Source organism: Octopus bimaculoides, chromosome 5 (genome assembly GCF_046866305.1).
Source record: "Octopus bimaculoides isolate indiv1 chromosome 5, ASM4686630v1, whole genome shotgun sequence".
Lineage (NCBI taxonomy): Eukaryota > Metazoa > Mollusca > Cephalopoda > Octopoda > Octopodidae > Octopus > Octopus bimaculoides.
In genome coordinates, this window is record NC_142932.1 from 95,795,983 (window position 1) to 95,818,231 (window position 22,249).

The following is a 22,249-nucleotide window of genomic DNA, read 5'->3' on the forward strand; positions in this document are numbered from 1 at the left end:
TCCAATGACTGAAACAAGTGAAATATAAAAGACATACATTAAGCTGCCTATACTACTCAAAGAAAGAATGAACCAAGATTTGCTAACTCTTGCTCTGATGAATGTGATTTTATTAATGGATTGCTTACTGCCAGGTTTCTGGGAAACATTAATATAAGCACCTTCCATATTTTTAAGAAATTAAAAAATAGAATTAAAAACATGGCTATGAATAGTGGTGGCTCATAGATAAAATTAGTGGAGGTGCTGCTTCAGAAAATTTTTAGCCGTTGTTTTAATATTGGGAAAAGGAAACGAACATATAAAAATAAAATATATACATAAACTTGATTGGTTCGAGTTTTAGCCACTGACGGGTAGTGTGTTTAATTTGTTCCCTGAACACTGCTGCAAATTCCCCCTTGTTTTTCAAAAATCCCCCAAACATCACAAAACAAGGGGGTGAAATCTGCCCTATTTTTCAAATCCTGGCAGCAACACTGTAGTTGGAAGCAGGATAATAATCTAATTCTACACTTGATCACATTCAAGAATATAAACACGTTTTGAAGCATAACACACATAGAGTCAAAAAGAAAAATCATCTTTCACTAGCACACCAGGATCAGCACAGCTGAACCACAGTGCTCTCTCTCCCTAGCGTGCAGCTTCCTATCTCAGACATGTGAACATGCACACAACAGCCAAACACTGCATTGCTGGAACTGAAGCACACTGATCTATACAAGGACTTCTGTATTTGTTTCATAAACTAGGGGATGGCTACTGACATTAAGCTTAAGGATTATATGATGTACAAAGTATAAAGAAAGAATTTAAAAAAAAGGACCCATTATATTGAATGTTATCAATAATAGTGAGTTGAAATAGGGGGTGCTGAAGTTCCACAGCACCTATACACGAGCCGCCACTAGCTATGAATGACATTCAGATAGTGTTAGTATTGTGCTGATACTAGCATAATAAACACCAATAAGATACACTCAAGCACTGTTGCACACACATACATTCATGTACACATATTTTTTGTTGGCACTCTGTCGCTTACGACGTCGAGGGTTCCAGTTGATCCGATCAACGGAACAGCCTGCTCTTGAAATTAATGTGCAAGTGACTGAGCACTCCACAGACACGTGTACCCTTAACATAGTTCTCAGGGATATTCAGCGTGACACAGTGTGACAAGGCTGGTCCTTTGAATTACAGGCACAACAGAAACAGGAAGTAAGAGTGAGAGAAAGTTGTGGTGAAAGTGTACAGCAGGGTTTGCCACCATCCCCTTCTGGAGCCTCGTGGAGCTTTTAGGTTTTTTCGCTCAATAAACACTCACAACACCCGGTCTGGGAATCGAAACCATGATCCTATGACCACGAGTCCGCTGCCCTAACCACTGGGCCATTGCGCCTCCACTTGTACACACATATTAATAGACCAAAGTTAGAGAGTGATACATTTTATGGTTGTTTGCTTTCCATTTTTGTTTAAGATAATTTCTAAGATCATGCAGTGTACTAACAAAATTAAGTGTACTTACCTGGTGGTAACAATTTTACATACTTGGACCTACTAGCTTCAGCACATTGCTCTTCCATAGCTTCAAGAAATTAAATAAATATGGGTAAATTTATTGTTTGGAGAGGATGTTCCAAATAATTTGATGTGGCACAGAAAGTAACTAACAAAATAATAAAATATATTGTATATTTTATATGTAAACATGTATTTAAAAGCAAAGAATATTTAAATCCAGGCAAATTCCATGAATAGTGTATGCTCTTCATCCTCTCATGATGTATTGGGAAAAAAGAAAAGAATTGCCTAATAAATTCATTTTCTATCAAGAGGAAACAAGAGTAATTTTGATTAATATGACATTTCAGAATTAGTGCTTGACGAGAAGGTTCCTTGGCAACCAAAATTCTATTCTATAAGCAAAATGCTAATGATTGTATAAAAGTAATATTTATTGACAGGCTGATTGAACAAAATTTTCTTTAATGGGATTTGATCTCAGAATGTACTCACACTAAATGTATTTCTGACAGTGTTAAGCATAGATGTGTACTATTTCTGTCACTTCAATATTTTATTCGTACTTAAAAGTGATAATTTTACCATAAAGAGAAGCTGTTCATAAATATGTTTACAGAAGTAAGATTCTTTCTAAGGTTACTTTCTTGCTAGGGTTAACTATAAGCTGTAATGATTTTACATATTCAACAACAACAGCTGATCATATTCACCATTGCTAATCTCTTCAATACTTTGTTCTCATGTCTAGGCAAATATCTGCTGAATTCAATATTAGTCATGTAATTATTTGGCTCATTTGTACAAATAAAGCTTTAAAAATATATGCTTATCAACTGCATTGATATAGGTAAGGATTAATAAAATGGCGAAATATCAAAATTAAATATGAATTTTTCTCAAAAGTATATTGTATATGCTATGAAATTTTCAACACAATCAGAGCTTTGCAGGTGCAATTCACCATAGCCCTGGGCTAACAAATGCCTTGGGTATGGATTTGGTTGATGGAAACTGAAATGATATATATATATATGTGTGTGTGTGTATGTATACATATTGTCTGACTTTTATAGTGTTAATTACTCATTATGGCTGGTCTTACCAATTGGTTTTGTGTGAAATTATATAATGGAGTGTTAGACAACAAACCAGCTTTATAATATACTATGATATACGCTCGTCAGAGATAGCTGGCATGGAATGGGAAATGGCAACCGCTCTCCACTGTTGAAGGTGGAAATGAGCATAACCGGTTGGCATCTGCTGTGTAAAGTTGGTAGAATGAAAAAAAGTTCCAAGTGAGTCAGTTATGAGTCATGTCCCTTGTTTGCTGCTGAGTTGGAGAAAGGAAATTGTGAAGTGGGGAAAGGTTGTATTAAAATTGTGTAGTTTCTCTGTGGGGTGGGGGTGGGGTGCATGTAAAGGATAAAGTTGTGTAGTTTTTTTTATATATATTTCCATGTGGTGTGTAATGTGTGATGTATAATGTGATGCATAAAGTGTAGTGTGTATTGTGTGTAATGTATAGTGCGTAAGTGTGCAAGTTGGTTTGTTTATGTGAGGGTGGTGTGTGCTGAGGGTTGTGGGAGTGTTTATTTGTGAGGTGTCTGTCTTATGAGTGAGTGTGTGTGTGTGTGTATTTGTGCACATGGGTATTTTGGTGTATGTCTTGGTCAATCGCTTTACGCCAGCCTCAAGGGCCTTGATGGAAGGTCTATTGCAGAAGGACGAGGCAGGGGACCCATGGTGACAGTCATGGTGAATCATGCAGGTATGACAGAATGTATTTTCTTTCATGTGGACAAGGATTAAATGCCTCACTCTTGCTACTGAGGTAAATATCCGGGTGTTGGGTGCCTTTTAAGATTGCCCTCTTCTCGACCAGGCATAGTCTGCACTTCCTGCTACTTTTGAAGCAGAGCTTGCATCTTTCTATGATTTTCTACTTGATACTGTATTCTGTGGTGCTTCCTTTTAAAGCCCAGACGTGCTGGACTAGGGTTGTGGCATTCCATCTCTCAGGGATGTTAAAAATGAACTTGTGGCTGTTAAAGCAGGTTCTGAAGAGGCCTTCTGTTGCCCCTTTTTGTATTGCATTGCCCATTTAGTGTTGTGTTACCCTTTCTTGAACATTCTGCCACAGTCTCAGGTCTGGGTCTACCTACTAAAATCATTTTTAAACTAGGTGCACAGCTAAAGGATGATCTCAGAGTATGCTTATTAAATATTTTATAGAATCTATTGGTCAAAGGAAAGTGTCTGTCAATTAAGCTAAGAAAGATCTTATCTACTCTGGTCCTAACATTTAAAGAGAAAGGTTGTGTGAATCACAGTACTTTCCAGTGGTGTTTTCTATTGGTGGTGCTAGAGTCTGGCATGTAACTAATCCTATCCTTGAAACCACTGGCAGCCAGAGCCCAGTTGTAATATGAGGTGGCAGCATCGAAGATCTCTTTGATTGAAGACAAGTTGGAGATTCTCCTACTGATGCCCTTAACTAGGTTCCTGAACACTATGGCTGGATGGAAAGAACCTGTGTTAATATAAGACAACTTCTCATTTGGTTTTCTAAAGGACCTATAGGCACCTGAATCCAGGTTCAGTGTCCCATCAAGGAAATCCGCTTTCAGGTTGGTCTCTATAATGACCTTCAATCCGAGGGAGTTCATGGTGGACATGAGGTCCTTTTGGAGCCTATCTAGCATATGGTTGTTAGCACCTCTTGAAATTGCCAGCACGTCATCCCTTTATAGGCCAAAAATAATAGAAGAGAATTTCTTTTTCAATATGTCCAGGATAAATAAACCAGCGAGGTTGGTGCATTTGGTCCAAGTGGACCCCTTACTAAAGAGAAGGGTTCTCCTGATATGCATGATAATGTGTATGTCTTTGTCGTTGACCTCGGTAAAGGTTATGTTGAAGTCAAGTGCCCCTGATAGGAGCTCCCTTGATATAGGTGGGTAGAAGTCCACTATATCAAATTGGATAAACCTACCTCTACTCCTACTGCTGTTGGCCTTAAATCAAGTAATGGCCTCTTTGGTGTTGCACCGTAAGGTGAGGTCAGAGACATTTCTGATGCTGTTACAGATCTTCCTGATGAGCTGCTTGCTCACCTGGCCAATCTCAGAGTTTGCCAGGTTCATCAGCCTGCAGTTAGAGTTAGAGGAAAAAGTTAGGCTTATGATCTTTGATCATTATGAAGGTCTCTCTCTTTGTTAGAGTCTCTATTCTATTTTCTTTACCTATTTTAATAGCTATATCTCTGGCCTACTGGTTAATATCATCATATGTGTGTGTGTGTGTGGGGGGGGGCTCCTGTATGTTTGTGTGATGCTGTTATTAAGGAGTTTCAAGCATGATGAGCTAGTCAACAGCCATTTTGAATTTGAATGACAGAAGTTGATTGTTATTATTGTAAGATGGGCTGTGACTGGTCGTGGAAGGTTTGATGTTAATATAAGGGTAACAGTTAGTTGGAAAATACTACATGGCAAACAGGAAATTAAACACGTGGAGTACAGGAAATAGACTAGATGTTGGTCAGGTCGTTGGGGGGAGTAGGAAGGGATGACATGTGCAAGTATATAGCACTATATGTGGGTGTGCAGACGTGCTCATATAGTTTTGCGTGCACATGTATATTGATGAGAGTAAGCACATCTGTACATGGGCACGCACACACACACGTGCTTGGACAAACCTGCATGCACGCATATGCACACACATACAAGCCTACACACACATACATCTAGCCACTCTTATCAATATGCACATACACACAAAACTATATGAGCACATCTGCACACACACATATAGAACTATATACTTGCAAATCTTGCCCCTTCCTACTCCCCCTCAATGACCGAACCAACCTCTAGTCTATTTCCTGCCCTCCACATGATCAATTTACTGTTCGCCATGCAGTATTTTTCAACTAACTTTTACCCATATATCAACATCAAATCATGACACCATGTGACAGACAGGATATATTAATATAATTTTTCTCAAATATTTTATAAGAGCTATGGAGCCACTTGAAATGGTCATATTGCATTAAAACTTGATATCCTGTTACTTATTTGATTATATATATAGGCGTAGGAGTGACTGTGTGGTAAGTAGCTTGCTTACCAACCACATGGTTCTGGGTTCAGTCCCACTGCATGGCACCTTGGGCAAGTGTCTTCTACTATAGCCTCGAGCCGACCAAAGCCTTGTGAGTGGATTTGGTAGACGAAAACTGAAAGAAGCCCATCGTATATATGTATATATATATATATATATATATATATATATATATATATATATATATATATATATATATTTATATGTATGTATGTATGTATGTATGTGTATATGTTTGTGTGTCTGTGTCCCCCCAACATCGCTTGACAACCGATGGTGGTGTGTTTAGGTCCCCGTAACTTAGCGGTTCGGCAAAAGAGTAGAATAAGTACTAGACATCCAAAGAATAAGTCCTAGGGTCGATTTGCTCGACTAAAGGCGGTGCTCCAGCATGGCCGCAGTCAAATGACTGAAACAAGTAAAAGAGTAAAAGAGTTAAAGTGTATATATACACACACACATACATATATATATATTTATATATGAGAGTGAGTGTGTCTTTGTGTTCAGCCACCACCACTTGACAGTTGGTGCTAGCTGCTCTCATCTATGTAACTTAGCAGTTTGCCAAAAGGAACCAATAGAGTTAACCATAAGCTAGACTGATTTTGGATACTCAGCAACCGATCACATCTCCCATTACAAATCTGTTCCATACTTTGTGTCTCGTGTCTAGGCAAATATCTATTGAATTAAATATTAGTTATATAATTATTTGGATTATTTCAATAAATAAAACTTACCAAATATATGCTTATGAACTGTATTATTAAGGCTAATGATTAATAAAAGGGTATAAAATCTGAGTTACATATAAATGTCTGCCACAAGTGTATTGTATATGCTATTAAATTTTAACATTTTCAAAGCTTTAGAGTAGAATCTGTGTGGTAAGAAGTTTACTTCCCAAACACATGGTTCTGTGTTCGGTCCCACTATGAGGCAATTTGGCCAAGTGCATTCCGTTATATCCCTGTGCCAACAAATATAATGTGAGTGGATTTGGTAGATGGAAACTGAAAGAAACTCATCATATATGTATGTGTGTGTATGTATATATATATATATATATATATATATATATATATTCTTTCATTTGTTTCAGTCATTTGACTGCGGTCATCCTGGAGCACCACCTTTAGTTGAGCAAATCGACCCTAGGACTTATTCTTTGTAAGCCTAGAACTTATTCTATTGGTGTCTTTTGCTGAACCGCTAAGTTGCAGGGATGTAAACACACAAGCATCAGTTGTCAAGCAATGTTGGGGGGGACAAACACAGACACACAAACACACACACACACACACACACATGACAGGCTTCTTTTAGTTTCTGTCTACCAAATCCACTCACAAGGCATTGGTCAGCCTGAGGCTGTAGTAGAAGACACTTGACCAAGGTGCCACACAGTGGGACTGAATCCGGAACTATGTGATTGGTAGGCAAGCTACTTACCACACACCCACTCCTGAGAGTGGGTGTGTCTTTCTGTTCATCAACAACTACCACATCGCAATTGGTGTGGATTTGTTTACATCCATAGAACTTAATGGTTTGGCAAAAGAAAACAACAGAATGAGTATAAAGCTTAAAAATATTAAGTACTTGGGTGGATTTGTTGGACTAAACCCATCAAGGTGGTGCCTTACCATGGCTGCTATCTAGTCACTGAAACAAATAAAAAATAAATGACAAACATCAAGCTGCCCATACTACACAAAAAAAGACTGAACTAAGATTTTGCTAACTCTTGCTCTAATGAATGTAATTTTATAAATGGATTGTTTACCACCAGGTTTCTTTGACACATTATCATAAGCACATCCCATGTCTTCAAGAAATTTAAAAAATAGATTTAAAAACACATGGCTATGGTTAACATTTAAATTGTATTAGTATTGTGATGATACTAACATAATAAACACTAATGAGGTACACTCAAATACTCTCGCACACACATACATGCATGTACACACATATTAATAGACCAAAGTTAGAGAGTGATACACTTCATGGCTGTTCACTTTCTGTTTTTGTTTAAGATAATTTCTAAGATCATGCTGTGTACTAACAGTATTGGTTGTACTTACATGGTTGTTTCATTTCTAAATATTCTGGCTCACTAGCTTCAGCATTTTGCTCTTCCATGGTTTCAAGAAATTAAATAAACAAATGGGCATATTTATTGTTTGGAGAAAATGATTTAAATATTTTTTATGTCACAGAAAGTAACTAAAAATATAATAAAATATCGTCATGATCATTGTTTAACGTCTATTTTCCATGCTGGCATGGGTTGGATGGTTTGACTGAGGTCTGGAGTACCAGTAGCTGCACCAGGCTCCAATCTGATCTGGCAATGTTTCTACAGCTGGATGCCCTTCCTAACACCAATCACTCTGAGAGTGTAGAGGGTGATTTTTATGTGCCACTGACACAGGAGCCAGTCAGGCGGGCCTGGCATTGGTCACATTCGGATAGTACTTTTTACGTGCCACTAGCATGGGAGCCACGTTCAGGTGATGATTTTTATGTGCCACTGGCACGGGAGCCAGTCAGGTGGAGACCTGGCATCAATGACATTCGGATGATGCATTTTACGTGCCACCAGAATGGGAGCCAGTCGGGGCACTGGTGACAGCTACGATTTTGGTTTTATTTGACTCAACAGGTCTTCTCAAGCATATCATATTACCCGGGTACTCTCAAATGGGCCAGACATGCAACACTAGCATCAGCCATGGCTGCGATCTCAATCACAGCATATCTCCAAAGGTATTGGTCTCCTGTCATTGCCTCTGTGAAGCCCAATGTTCGACAGTCATGCTTCACTACTCCATCCCATGTCTTCCTGGGTCTACCTCTTCCACAGGTTCCTTTCACACTTAGAGAGTGGCACTTCCTCACACATCTGTTCTCATCCATACGTAACACATGACCATCTCAGCACAGTCTCTCTTGCACACCACATTTGATGCTTCTTATGCCCAAATTTTCTCTCAGGGAGCCTGGTGCAGCAGATTCCATTCCCTATTATGGATTGGAACCTGGTGCAGCCTTCTATTTGCCAGCCCTCAGTCAAACCGTCCAACCCATGCCAGCATGGAAAATGGATGTTAAACAAGGATGATGATGATGATGATATGTGTTCCATAGTTTGTGTCTCATGTCTAGGCAAATATTTACTGAATTCAATATTAGTTATATTATTATTTGGATTTTTTGTACAAATATAGCTTACAAAATATATGCTTATGCACTGGATTATTAAGAGTAAGGATTAATAATAGGGTAAAATATCAGAGTTAAATAGGAATGTCCGCTAGAGGTTTATTGCATATACTGTGAAATTTTAACATTTTCAAAGCTTTGCAAGTGTAGCCCTGTGGTAAGAAGTTTACTTCCTAAACACATGATTCTGGATTCAGTCCCACTGTGAGGAACCTTGGACAATTGTATTCCACTGTAGCCCAGTGCCAACGAATGCCTTGTGTGTGGATTTGGTAAATGGAAACTGAAAGAAACCCACCATAGGTTATGACAAGGCTAAGGTTTTGGAAAAGCCAAGCACCTTTAAGGGCAGCACCTGACACCTCAGTAAGGCAAGCTGTCAACGATGACAAGAACTTCATCTTTAGTGACCCAGTCCCTCCAAGTGTTTCAAACACTATAGGCTGGAATAGATACTTCATTGCCAGGTCCCAATACTCCAGGTTTTTGTTCCATTCAGCTACAGAAGCAATGAACCTCTTATTTACTGCAGCATCCAAGATATGGGAGGGTGCAAAAGAGTCACAGACTGTGGAAGCCCAGATGAGGCACCTACCTCTTAATCAAAGACAGAGGGTAAGACCATCTGGTCTCTTCCCATCACTTCTGGATTATCCTACTGGTTCCAGAACTAAGGGGATATTAATCTAAGCCAGGGCTCACTTAAGGATTTAGTTTAGCTCAGTGTGACAAACAAAACGACCAGCATTTAGCTGGCAAGACAGACTGTGAAGACCTGTAGAGTGAAGGGGCCTATCACAGCATCATTTCAGTCTTCTACAAACGTCAGCTCCCACTCTGAGTTCAATGGAGATGCAGAGCTCATCTAGATTGAGAAGACTTCCAATGTTGGCTGCAGGCAGGGCATCAATCCAGTCCACCGAGAATCTTGCACTAGCAAAAAGTAGGCAACACCTTGAAAATTGATCAGATTGATCAAAGAGAGAATTGAAAGTGACACCTGAATGCAGATTGTCTCATACACTCTGCTTTTGTGTATCCTCAACTGTAACAGAAACTGATGAACCCAGGTCTCTCCACTGTAGCAGAGTTTCATCCACCTCCCTGTTGGAACTAGTCCATGTTGAAGAGAGAATGTTGTCTACTAAAGGAGAGCAAGCATGGATGGAAGAAAGAAAATAGGGAAGAGATGGCAATGAGTACTTGCACAAACCTAGACCCCCAAACCATTTGGGTAAAGCAGCCAGGTCATGAGACTCTGGAATGAGTTTGACATTAAGCATTTGAGCTTTCTGAAGATAAGGTCATCAAAGCATTGTAGAGATGCCGAGAATCTATAAGAAGGACTAACTCTGAGAAAATACAATAACTTAAGAATTGACAAGTAATTCCTAAGTATAAAAAAAACCTTGATGGGGCTCAGGTACCTCAAGAATTTTGTGTTAGCCATCTTGGATCGAAAGAATGATACTCAAAAGCTTGATCAGTAATTAGGGCTCCAAGAGATCCCCACACTGATGAAGGAGGAAGTGTGATAGAGGGAAAGGGGTTTGTAAACAGGTTTACAGTCTGCTAATGTGAAGCTGGATGGTTGTGGAGTCAGAATTTACAAGTGGAACTTTAATGCTAAGGCCCCTACAACCAAGTTCCTCAATCATCATCCTCACAGCTGAAAGGACCTTATCAGGAGGGCCCCTCCAAATAAGCATCATCAAAATATCAGACAGTCAAATCCAGGTCAGCTCCCATCTTGGTAACATCATCAATATGTAGTGCAAATAGAGCAGGTCTAAGTAGGTCACTCCAGAGGCAGATAGGATAAGATGGTCACCATAGGAGAGGTAGGAGGCCTTCTGATAAGCTTTCCAAGCAATGTGATAGTGCTGTAGGGCATTCTCCTTTACTGCACAGAGGATGACATCCCGACTGATGAAACTGAAGGTATTTCTGGGGTGTAGTTTGAGGATGACCTTTGGGGACCCAGAGAGCAAGTTGGTGAAAGCTCTAGAGGCATGAGCAGCAGCCTCACAACCTAGCTGAATAGGGGAAAATTTGGCAGACCTGCAGTTAGAGGACAGACACACTTTTGCTGTGAGTCATCACAGACACAGAGTGCAACCAACTGCTATGGGGTGGAAGTCACCTCAAAGAATAGTGGACGAATGTAAGAAAAGACACTCTCAGACAAAAATAAGTTTATGAACAGCATAAGATTGGCAGCACTGGCTGACAGGGAGATACCATCCTTGAGATGCTGAGGTTGTAAACCATTGATCCCAGCACCAGAACCCACAGGAAAGGATGCAATCACCTTCTTGACATCGTTGGAGGTAAAAACAGGTTGTAAAACACCTGGTGGGTTGGGCCAGTGTAGGTACTCATCCAGAGGGGTCGGAGAATGTTTCTCCTAATTCACTGAGGGAATCTGTGGTACACTGGGTGAGGGACAACAAAGAGGGGAGGAGGTGAACAGCACCTTTAATGTCATATTTGCTGAATATGGCATTACTGGCCTTCCTTAAGTTTGGTGATTGACCATTGTTTGGGGCTGTGCTGATCACTGATCTGCAACGAACAGTGGTTGGGGTGGATTTGAACAGCTCAAACTGCCATTTAAGGGAAGATATGAGGGTTCCAGTACTCACGTTCCTCATATGGAGAGAGACCAGAGGGAAAAGGAATAATCTCTGCCAATCCATAGTGTTGAAGGATAAGCAGACATTCTTCAACAGCTTTGGGACAACATGGGTGAAACAAGTCCAAGCTCCCTTAGGAATTCAGTTGATGAACTTCAACTTGGGCAATCCCTGGAGCACGACAGCAAAATCCTCAACAGGGATCTGGACTTCAGAGCAAAGTTTTGTTCTCCAAAGTATGTTGGAGCTGAAGTGACATTAGTTGTATGTCCAGTTTGAAAAATGTTTGCTTTGAACCTTAGTAAGTGTTGGAGGTAGAGGGAGTAGCTGGGTGAACAACATTAACTCTGGTGGGGGGCTTGGGGGGTGCAGGAGGCGATGGAGGTACGCTAGTTGTTACAGGAGTGGTGAGGTGAATAAGGGGAAATGGAGGAAAGTTAGAAATGAAAGTAGAGGGAGGAGTTGGATGAAGAGCATTAGCATTGGTGGTGGGGTTCAGTGGGGGATGGTGCAGGAGGCAATGGCTGGAAGCTGGCTGCTACAGGAGTTGTAAGGTAAATAAAGGGATGAGCAGGACTAATTCCAGCTAAACCTGACACTGTTGGCAGTTTGCCTTACCGAGGTGTCAGATGATTCCCTTAAGGGTGCTTGGCTTTTCCAATGCCTTAGCCTTGTCATCACCCATGGTGATGTTGCACATGTGTTGATTTGCTTCAGTAAGTTCTGTTGAACCTTGGAGTATGCGACCAATTGAAGCACTTGGTGCTGTGATGCTGTGGTTTTCTTTCTCCATTTTTTGAAGTTATTTTGTCTTTCTTTTGTAAAATATATTCCTTTTTCACTGACACTGATGTAAACCTGTCAGATGTTGCAGGTAGAAAAACAGTAGAGTGTTATTCATATCTCTTCTCCCTTTTTTCATTGCACTGCAGTGTCATCAGCTTCGTTGTATTCTTATTGTATAATAATTGTTCTTAATTTCTAAATGAATCACATAATTATAAACAACTGTAATAAGTCCTTGGGTGGGTTTGTTGGACTAAACCCTTCAAGGTGGTGCCTTAGCAAAGCTACAGTTCAGTGATTGAAAGAACTAAAAGATAAAAGTCGTATATTAAGCTGTATATTCTACTCAAAGAAAGAGTGAACTAAGATTTTGCTAACTCTTGCTCTAATGAATGTAATTTTATTAATGGATTACTTATATACTTACCACCAGGTTTCTGTAAAATGTTGACATAAACACCTTCCAGGTCTTTAAGAAAATGAATTTTTTAAACATGGTTATAAATAACATTTAAATTATGTTAGTATTGTGCTGATACAAGCATTATAAACACAAATGAGATATACCCAAACACACTCACATACACAGACATGCATGTACACACATATCAATAGACCAAAGTTAGAGAGTGTTACATTTCATGGATGTTCACTGATAATTTCTAAGATCATGCTGTGCACTAAGAATATTAATTGTACTTACCTAGTGGTTTCATTTCTAAATAATGGGACCTTCTAGTTTTAGCATATTGCTTTTCCATAGCTTCAAGAAATTAATTAAAAATAGGCATAATTATTGTTTCAAGAAGATGTTTTAAATATTTTGATGTGGCACAGAAAGTAACTAAAAAAATAATAAAATATATTATATATTTTATATAGATATACACATGTATTTAGAAACAAATTAATATTTGACTTCCAATGAAACTGGGTGTACAATATTAGTTCTTTATCCCTCATTGGTATATTGCAGAAAAGAAAAGAATTGCATAATAAATCCATTCTGTATGAACAAAAGGAAACAAAGAGCAATTTTGGTTAAATGGTATTTCAGAACTAGTGCTTGAACAGAAAGTTCTCCAATGAATTGGCACTCAAAATTTTATTCCATTATCAAAATGCTAATTTTATAAGAGAAATTATATAAAACTAGTACTTATAGGTTGGTTCACAGAATAAAATTTACTCCTACACATTTTGAACTCAGAATGTTATGAGACTAAATTAATTAATTTGTTATGAAATTCTTCTATTTCTGTCATTCAAAAGTTTTGTTGACAGTTAAAATTAAGCATGTTACCATTAAAAGCCATTCACAAATATGGCTGGAGAAATAAGATATTTTAAGGCGAGAAGTATCTAAAAATGGGACTGATTGCAGTTAATTATCAACAACAACTGATTTTCTATGTTGTATTTAAGAACATCCATAGACATATTATTAAACCATATATTTTACACAAAGAAATAATTTTTTGCTAACTTCACTTGGACTGATTCCAGAGACAGGGCTTGGAAATGAACCCAAAACAAACAAGTATTAACTCTAATGGTGGTCCCCAAGTATGGCCATAACCTCTGACTGAAATTAAAATAAAACAAAAGGATGAACTTGTGTTTTAATGAATGTAATTTTATTAAAGGGTTGTTTATATACTTAGTATCACATTTCTTGAAAACATTAACACCAGCATTATCCACTTCTTTAAGAAATTGAAGTAATGAATATGATACATGGCTTTAAATAATATTTAGAATATATTGGACACTAAACTCCGCTTGCGAAGACCTGTTGAGGCAAGGGAAACTGAAATCGAATTAAATTCGATGACTGGCACCCATGCCAATGTCGTCTCCTTCATTGGAAACGAAACTTGGCTTGCGAAGACCTATTGGTGCAAGTGAAAGCGAAACCGTCAATGGCACCTGTGCTCAGCATCGCCTTCCTGGCACTTGTGGCAGATGGCATGTGTAAAGACATTCAAGTGAGATCGTTGCCAGAACCGCCGAACTGGCTCCTGTGCAGGTGGCATGTAAAATACACCATTTTGAGCATGGCCGTTGCCAGTACCGCCTGACTGGCCTTCGTAAAAGCACCTACTACACTCTCGGAGTGGTTGGAGTTAGGAAGGGCATCCAGTTGTAGAAACTCTGCCAAATCAGATTGGAGCCTGTTGTAGCCATCTGGTTTCACCAGTCCTCAGTCAAATCGTCCAACCCATGCTAGCATGGAAAGCGAACGTTAAACGACGATGATGACAATGATGATGATGTGTTGTGCTGAAACTAGCATACTAAATACAAGATAGACTCACACACGTGCATGCGCACACACACACATGCACAAATAAACACACATGCATGCATGTGCACACACACACGCATACACACCATTATCTGTATAAACATGAGTATCAGGTATTAGTTTTAATTTCTGACTCTTAGATAAGAAATGTTCTTATTCTCTCATGAGCAGACTTTAATGGACAAGATAGTTATTGCCCAATCAATGTTACTTAAACAGAATTACACAGCGGCACCTGCACTGGTGGGGTCACCAAGTGACTTTGCAAGACAAAGATTCTTTGAGAGGGGAGGGGGAGGCATTGGAGAAGCTGAACTTGTGTCAGATGATGAAAGATTAGAGTGTGACAGAGAGGTAGAACAGATGTCTTGTTGTTGCGGAGGACCATGGTGACCTAGCCAGAGAGCGGGAGAGCAAGAGTTAATGAGAATGAGGGCAGAAACAGGTTTGTTGCTCTAGAGGAGATACGTGATTACTCAGCCAGAGGGGAGAGCAAAGGAAAGAGGGAGAGAGAGAGAGTAGGAGACAGCAAGGGCAGGAGAGGGATGGCGGCAAGTACCAGGGTATACTTGCAATGAACAGGGATCAAGGCATAGATGGGATGGTAGAGTAAGAAAGGGGGAGATGAATTGTGACAAGTGCTGGCAGGGTATCACCAAGGAGTCATGAGTTGGGAATGGAGGAATGCCTTAACTGGAAAGAATCTGGGTATATATATAGAGAGAGGGGATGGGGAGAAGCAGTGATGCTGTGAGCAGAGTAGTGTGGACTGAGTTGGGGAGTGGAAGTGGGGAATGCTGTGACTGGTTAGAATCTGAGTAGGGGAGAGGGGAAGCAACGATACAGTGATCAGGGTAGCAAGGACTGGATTGGAGAGTGTATGAAGGGGAAATGTAAAGAAAAGAGACACTTTGGAGAGGGAAGTGGGGGATGTAGTTTGGTTTGTTGGGGTAGAGCATGTGAAAGTTTTATTGTGGGACATAATGCTTCTAGAACTCAGGTTCACTGACTCGGGTAGGTCTTCTCTAGAACTTCATAGCATCAGACATCTCTGTCCAGTGTCATTTCCTCTGTGAGTCCTAACATTCTGAGATCAGTCCTCACCACTTCATCCCATCTCTTCCTGGGTCTCCCTCTTCCACAGGTGCACTTCTTTATAGACACACACACACACACACACACACAAGACTTTTGTCATCCCAAGGCTATAATAGAAGGTACTTGTCCAAGGTGCCACACAGTGGGACGGAACCCAGAACCATGTGGTTGAGAAGCAAACTTCTTACCACACAGCCATGCCTATTTTACTCTGTCATTTTTTTGTTTGCATATGTTTAACACACGAGTGTATATAAACATTTTGTGTGCATGTGTATGTATACTTTATATGTGATATATGAATGTTTTTATGTAAATTTGCATGTTATTTTATGTTTTTATATTTGGGCTTGTGTGTGACCAAATATATACAAACATGTATGCTTGTATGTTTTCATATATGTATGTGTACATTGCATACATCAACAAATATGTACATATATGTATCAGTGCAAATGTTCAGATGTAGATATATTTTTATGTATATATATTTTCTTATGTATATATATTTTGTATATTTCTTCTCCCTCCTCCTCTTTTTCTGTCTTTAGCTTTTTACCTTCGTGTCTAATATTTCCATCATTTCTTCTTTCTTTTTTTTTTATTTGTGGCATTATATATACTTTTTGAATATTTATTTACTTATTTAATTTCTCATCTACCACTTTAATTTAAATTGTTTTTGTAATTTCAACTTTTAAATACCTATTTTGCATTCTTATTCCTTTTAATTATTTGCAATTCCTACTTCTGGATATAACCTGTACATTTGTACTCGCTTTTATATATAGTTTTTGATTTAATATTAAGGATATAATATAATGCAATGTATTGGGTTGGTGCATAATTATTGTGGGTTTTTTCACCAAATTTTATTCAACAAAAAAAATAATAATATGTAACAAAAACATCTTTAAATGATTATTCCGGAACATATTCACCATCTACTTCAATTACTGCCCACCCCCCATTTGCTTGGCAGACGGTCAGACCATCACTTAAAGATGTTTTTGTAAAATATTGTTATTGTTTTTGTTGGAAAAAAGCCACAATAATTATGCAATAGTTGTTATAGTATAATGAATAAGCAATTGAATTTGATTGGGTGACTAATTTTTTTAAAAAATCAATGGTGTGAGTTGGAAGCCAGAGGGAATAAACCTTAACAGTTGAATAAACAATAATTAATATTGGATCTTTCTGAATTGACAGGTACCACTTTTCATTTATGTTTTATGTAGTGATTTTGGTACCGAAACACTTTCAAACTTCGTATACTTGTATATTTTGTGTTATAGAACAGATAAAAAATTTTGTATTCGAAGTTATTTCATGTAAAAAAATTGTCGTATTTCGGTAATTTCAACCAATCACTGACGTCTATTGAGGTGAAAGCAATTACTGCCATGAAATGTAAACAACATAAGAAGCCTGTCATATATTTCTGTGCGTGCGCGCGCGTGTGTGTGTGTGTGTGTGTGTGTCTGTGAATGCACGCACATGTGTTTGTGTGTGTGTATTTATGCATGCCTGTCTTTGTGATTATACTCTCAGCACTTGACAACCAGTGATGATTAGTTTACCTCTCTTGAGTAACTGAGTTGTTTAGTAAAAAAAATTGATAGAAAAAGCAGCAGGAGGGTTAATTTATTCAACTAAAAGTCTTCAAGATAGTACACCACTATGGATGCAGAGAAGTGACTCAAACAAGTGAAAGGCGAAAGGCAAAATATATTTTTGAGAGTAATATGAACTACAATTCTATTTACTAATAGGCATTAATTATACTTACTATCAGATGCAAATGAAATAGTAGCATAAGCATTTTCCTCATCTATGAAAATAAAAATGTAAAATAAATATGTTTATTGTCTATATATGTGTGGTACATGACATCTGAAATGAACTGTTTCTAGGATCATATGTATTAAAGAACGTTTATAGCATTATAATATAATATCAGGATATAGTAAAGTATACTGAAATAAAACAAAACAAAAACAAAATAACATAAAAAACACTTTAAAAATTCAGTTACCAATATAAGTGTGATAAATCAAGATAAAGATCACTTTCTCTTTGATTTTTTATACTCAATATTAATTATGGCTAGATGATCAGTCCTGTTGTTGTTGTTTACTTCCAAGTCAGACATGATCAAATGCATTTTCTCCTTAGTATTGAGACATTGAAATAAGATCGGGTCCTCCAATTCATTGAATCCTGTTGAACCACCTTACACATGCCAGCTTAGAAAACAGAAAAAATAACGATCATAATGATGTTATGTGTGTGTGTGTATGTGTATAAAATACATATTTTATTGGGTCATCCTATAAATAAGGCAATTTTTTCAATTGCATGGACTAAATCTCAGTGCGGGATGGGATAAGCTACCTGCATCAACTTGGTATAAAAGCAGGTAGTAATTTTACCTTGTCCTTACTCTTAGTGCAAGTTTTGAAGAGTGCAGTTCAATTCTAACAGCTATTTTTTCAAAGTGACAATGGAACATATTTGGCATATTTTGCCTTATGAGTTCAATAAAAGCAAAAACACAGCAGAAAGTGCAAGGAATATTAATGCAGTATATGGGGATCAGACAATAAGCATAAGCCAGTGTCAACTGGTAGTTTCAGAAATTCTGAGCTGGAAACTACACTTTTGCAGGTGAGCCTTGTCCTGAAAGATCTGTAAAGCCCAACAAGGATGTTCCGAAAAACCTGGTGGAGCCAAATTCCATCGTAACATTTGAGAAACTAGCAGAGATACTTGAATTTGGTTATTCAACTATTCATTGACACCTGTGTGCCATTGGAAAAGAGAACAGTTAATGGGTTTCTCACAAACTTTTCAAGTCTAATTGCATGCAAAGAGTGAATGTGTGATCTTCTTTGCTGTCACGTCTCACAGATGAACCTTTTTGGACCAACTTGTGACTGGTGACGAGAAATGGATTCTCTATAAAAATGTCAAGCACCAAGGACAGTTAGTAGGGAAATAAGAAACACCCCAGACTTAAAGGTCTTCACCCACGTAAGGTGTTGTTATCTGTTTAGAGGGATATGAAAGGTTTAGTCCACTTTGAACTTTTAAACCCAAAGCAAACGATAACAAAGATCTACTGCAGCTTGATTGTAGAAAAAAACGACCATCTTTGGTTTCAAGGCAAAAGGTGTTCTTCCATCAGGATAATGCTTGGCCACATACAGCAAGGATGAGATTCCAAAGACTGGGGCAGTTTGAATGGGAAACACCCCCCACCCACCCACACACACACACCACATCATATTTGCTGGGCATTGCACCATCTGATTATCATTTATTCAGTAGTTTTCAAAGTCATTTGGATGGGAAAAATATAAATTCTGTAGATGAGGTCAGAGCAGTACCAGAGGATTATTTTTTTGTCACAGACAAGTGAATTTTGGAAGAGGGGCCTTGCAAGTCTACCAGATAGATGGAAGAGCATTGTAGAAAATAATGGAGAGTATATTTTAGATGAAAAAAGAACTTTGTTTCTCTTGATTTTGAAAAATAATAGAAGTATATAAAAAATAACATTATTTATGGAATGGCCCCATATATTATATGTATAAATTAGGTGTGGTAAAAAGTTTGCTCTTCAGCCATGTGGTTTTGGATTCAGTCCCACTGTGTGACACCTCTGGCATATGCCTTCTATCATATCCCCATGTCAATCAAAGGTTTGGACGTGGATTTTGTAGGCAAAATTTGAAAGAAGCCTGTCCTCTCTCTCTCTCTCTCTCTCTCTCTCTCTCTCTCTCTCTCTCTCTCTCTCTCTCTATCTCTCTCTCTCTCTCTCTCTCTCTCTCTCTCTCTCTCTCTCTCTCTCTCTCTCTCTCTCTTTGTGTTTATCTTCCCAACATTTGACAACCAGTGCTGATTGAGTAACTGAGTTGTTTAGTAAATAAAATTGATTGGAAAAGTAGCAGGAAGGTTAATTTATTCAATTAAAACTCTTCAAGATGGATGCAGAGAAGTGACTCAAACAAGTTAAGGGTGAAAGGCAAAATATAATTATGAGAGTGATATGAACTACAATTCTATTTACTAATAGGCATTAATTATACTTACTATCAGATGCAAGTGAAATAGTAGCATAAGCATTTTCCTCATCTATGAAAATAAAAATGTAAAGTAAATATGTTTATTGTTTATATATGTGTGGTACATAACATCTGAAATGAACTGTTTCTAGGATCAGATGTATTAAAGAACGTTTATAGCATTATAATATAATATCAGGATATAGTAATATATACTGAAATAAAACAAAACAAAAACAAAATAACATATAAAGAAACACAAAATTTAATTACCAATGTAAGTGTAAAAAAACACTTCCTTCTCCAAGCCTAGATTCGAAACTGAATCTAAGAATTCTCAGTCGTCCAAACCACCACGATCAACAGGCGTGAAAACAGGTTTTCTTTGTCCTGTCAAAAAGTGATTGATCATCTCTCTTTGACCTACGACCTTAGCCATGTCAGGCGAAGTTCAAATGGACAGGAGCTGACCTATTTAGGTGCAGCCTCTGCTGCAGTATGTCTGTCCTTCTAGCTGCCACAATTATTATAAATACAGTGGTCAACAGACATACGTGAAGGAGAAAGGCTTAGCAGGCAGACGAGAAAGGTCTACAACATGACAGCTTTTCGCAGAAACCCAGAGCAATGTTCAAAGTTTTACAGTAGACTACTGTCTCAGATGAACTATGTATACACACATAAATATTCATTTCTGACATATCATTTCCACAGATGTACCCAGTTTCTATTTCTAGCAACTCGTAGCAGTTGTCAACATTTTGCATGTAATGAAGAATTATGTGTACCAACAGCAAATCCAGTGAATAAATTATTTTCTACTATGAATCGATTCACTCTTTTGTTTACTTCAAAGGCATACACATTCCTTTTGCATCTGTTCACCATGATACTCATTTAACCACTACATAAGTGTGATAAATCAAGAAAAAGATCACTTTCTCTTTGACTTTTTATATTCAATATATGGCTAGATGATCAGTCCTGTTGTTGTTGTCTTGTTTCAGTCGTTTGACTGTGGCCATGCTGGAGCACCGCCTTTAATCAAGTAAATCGACCCCAGGACTTATTCTTTCTAAGCCTAGTACTTATCCTACTGTCTCTTTTGCCGAACCGCTAAGTTACGGGGACATAAACACACCAGCATCGGTTGTCAAACGATGTTGTGGGGGGACAAACACGGACACACAAACATATACACACACATGCATATATATACATACATATATACAATGGGCTTCTTTCAGTTTCCATCTACCAAATCCACTCACAAGGCTTTGGTCGGCCCGAGGCTATAGTAGAAGACACTTGCCCAAGGTGCCACACAGTGAGACTGAACCTGGAACCATGTGGTTCGTAAGCATGCTATTTACCACACAGCCACACCTAATGCATTCTCCTTAGCATTGAGACATTGAAATAAGATCTGGTCCTCTAATCTACTGAATCCTGTTGAACAATCCTACTTATGCCAACTTGGGAAACAGAAAAAATAACGTTCATGATAATGTTATGCACGTGTGTGTTTTCGTGTGTGTGTTTTCGTGTGTGCAAATCTGTCTTTGTGTTTATCTTCCCAACATTTGACCAGTGCTGATTAGTTTACCTCCCTTGAGTAACTGAGTTGTTTAATAAAAGAAATTGATAGGAAAAGCAGAAGCAGAAGGGTTAATTTATTCAACTAAAACTCTTCAAGTTGGTACCCCACTATGGATGCAGAGAAGTAACTCAAACAAATGAGAGGTGAAATATAATTTTGAGAGTAATATGAACTATAATGCTATTTACTAATAGGCATTAATTATACTTACTATCAGATGCAAGTGAAATAGTAGCATAAGCATTTTCTTTCTCTATGAAAATAGAAATGTAAAATATGTTTATTGTCTATATATGTGCGGTGCATGACATCTGAAATAAACTGTTTCTCAGATTAGATGTATTAAAAAATGTTTATAGGATATAGTAACGTATACTGAAATACGACAAAAAAAGAAAACAAAAAAAAACAAACAACATAAAGAAACACAAAATTTAATTATGAATGCAAGTGTGATAATTCAAGAAAAAGATCACTATTTCTTTGACTTTTTATGCTTTAATATTAACTATTGATAGATGATCATTTTTTACGGAATCCCACATTTCTGATTCTGAAAAATAATTTTGCAAAAATCGGAACTTCAAAATTTCAACCCCCGCCCCATCTCCCACTTTTTACATTTTTCACTTTTTCTGGAAATTTCTTTTTGCGAAATATGTAGAAAAATATGGAGATTATGATTCTAAAAAAAAAACCTACACTTTAATGTCACAGTTATTAAAAAGAATCATTTGACCAGCGCAAAACATCATGTGTTAGTGGAACAGAAAATGGGCAGATTGATTACATATTTCTTTCATTATGCTATCGCAGTTTTGTGGGATTTAGCTGTTATTTCTAGCATGTGGATAGC

The 22,249-nt window shown here is 37.9% G+C and overlaps 1 protein-coding gene across 1 annotated transcript in view; it reads right to left on the reverse strand.

Moving 5' to 3' along the window:
- LOC106874549 (hemicentin-1-like) overlaps positions 1-22,249 on the reverse strand; it is a 136,207-nt gene that overhangs the window by 6,566 nt on the left and 107,392 nt on the right. Inside the window, exons 13-18 of the mRNA XM_089352716.1 lie at positions 21,605-21,646; positions 17,516-17,557; positions 13,021-13,080; positions 12,745-12,786; positions 7,755-7,805; positions 1,535-1,594 (exon numbers count right to left, since the gene is read on the reverse strand). Coding sequence (XP_089208842.1) covers positions 1,535-1,594; positions 7,755-7,805; positions 12,745-12,786; positions 13,021-13,080; positions 17,516-17,557; positions 21,605-21,646 — 297 coding nt within the window. The remainder of the gene's footprint in view (positions 1-1,534; positions 1,595-7,754; positions 7,806-12,744; positions 12,787-13,020; positions 13,081-17,515; positions 17,558-21,604; positions 21,647-22,249) is intronic.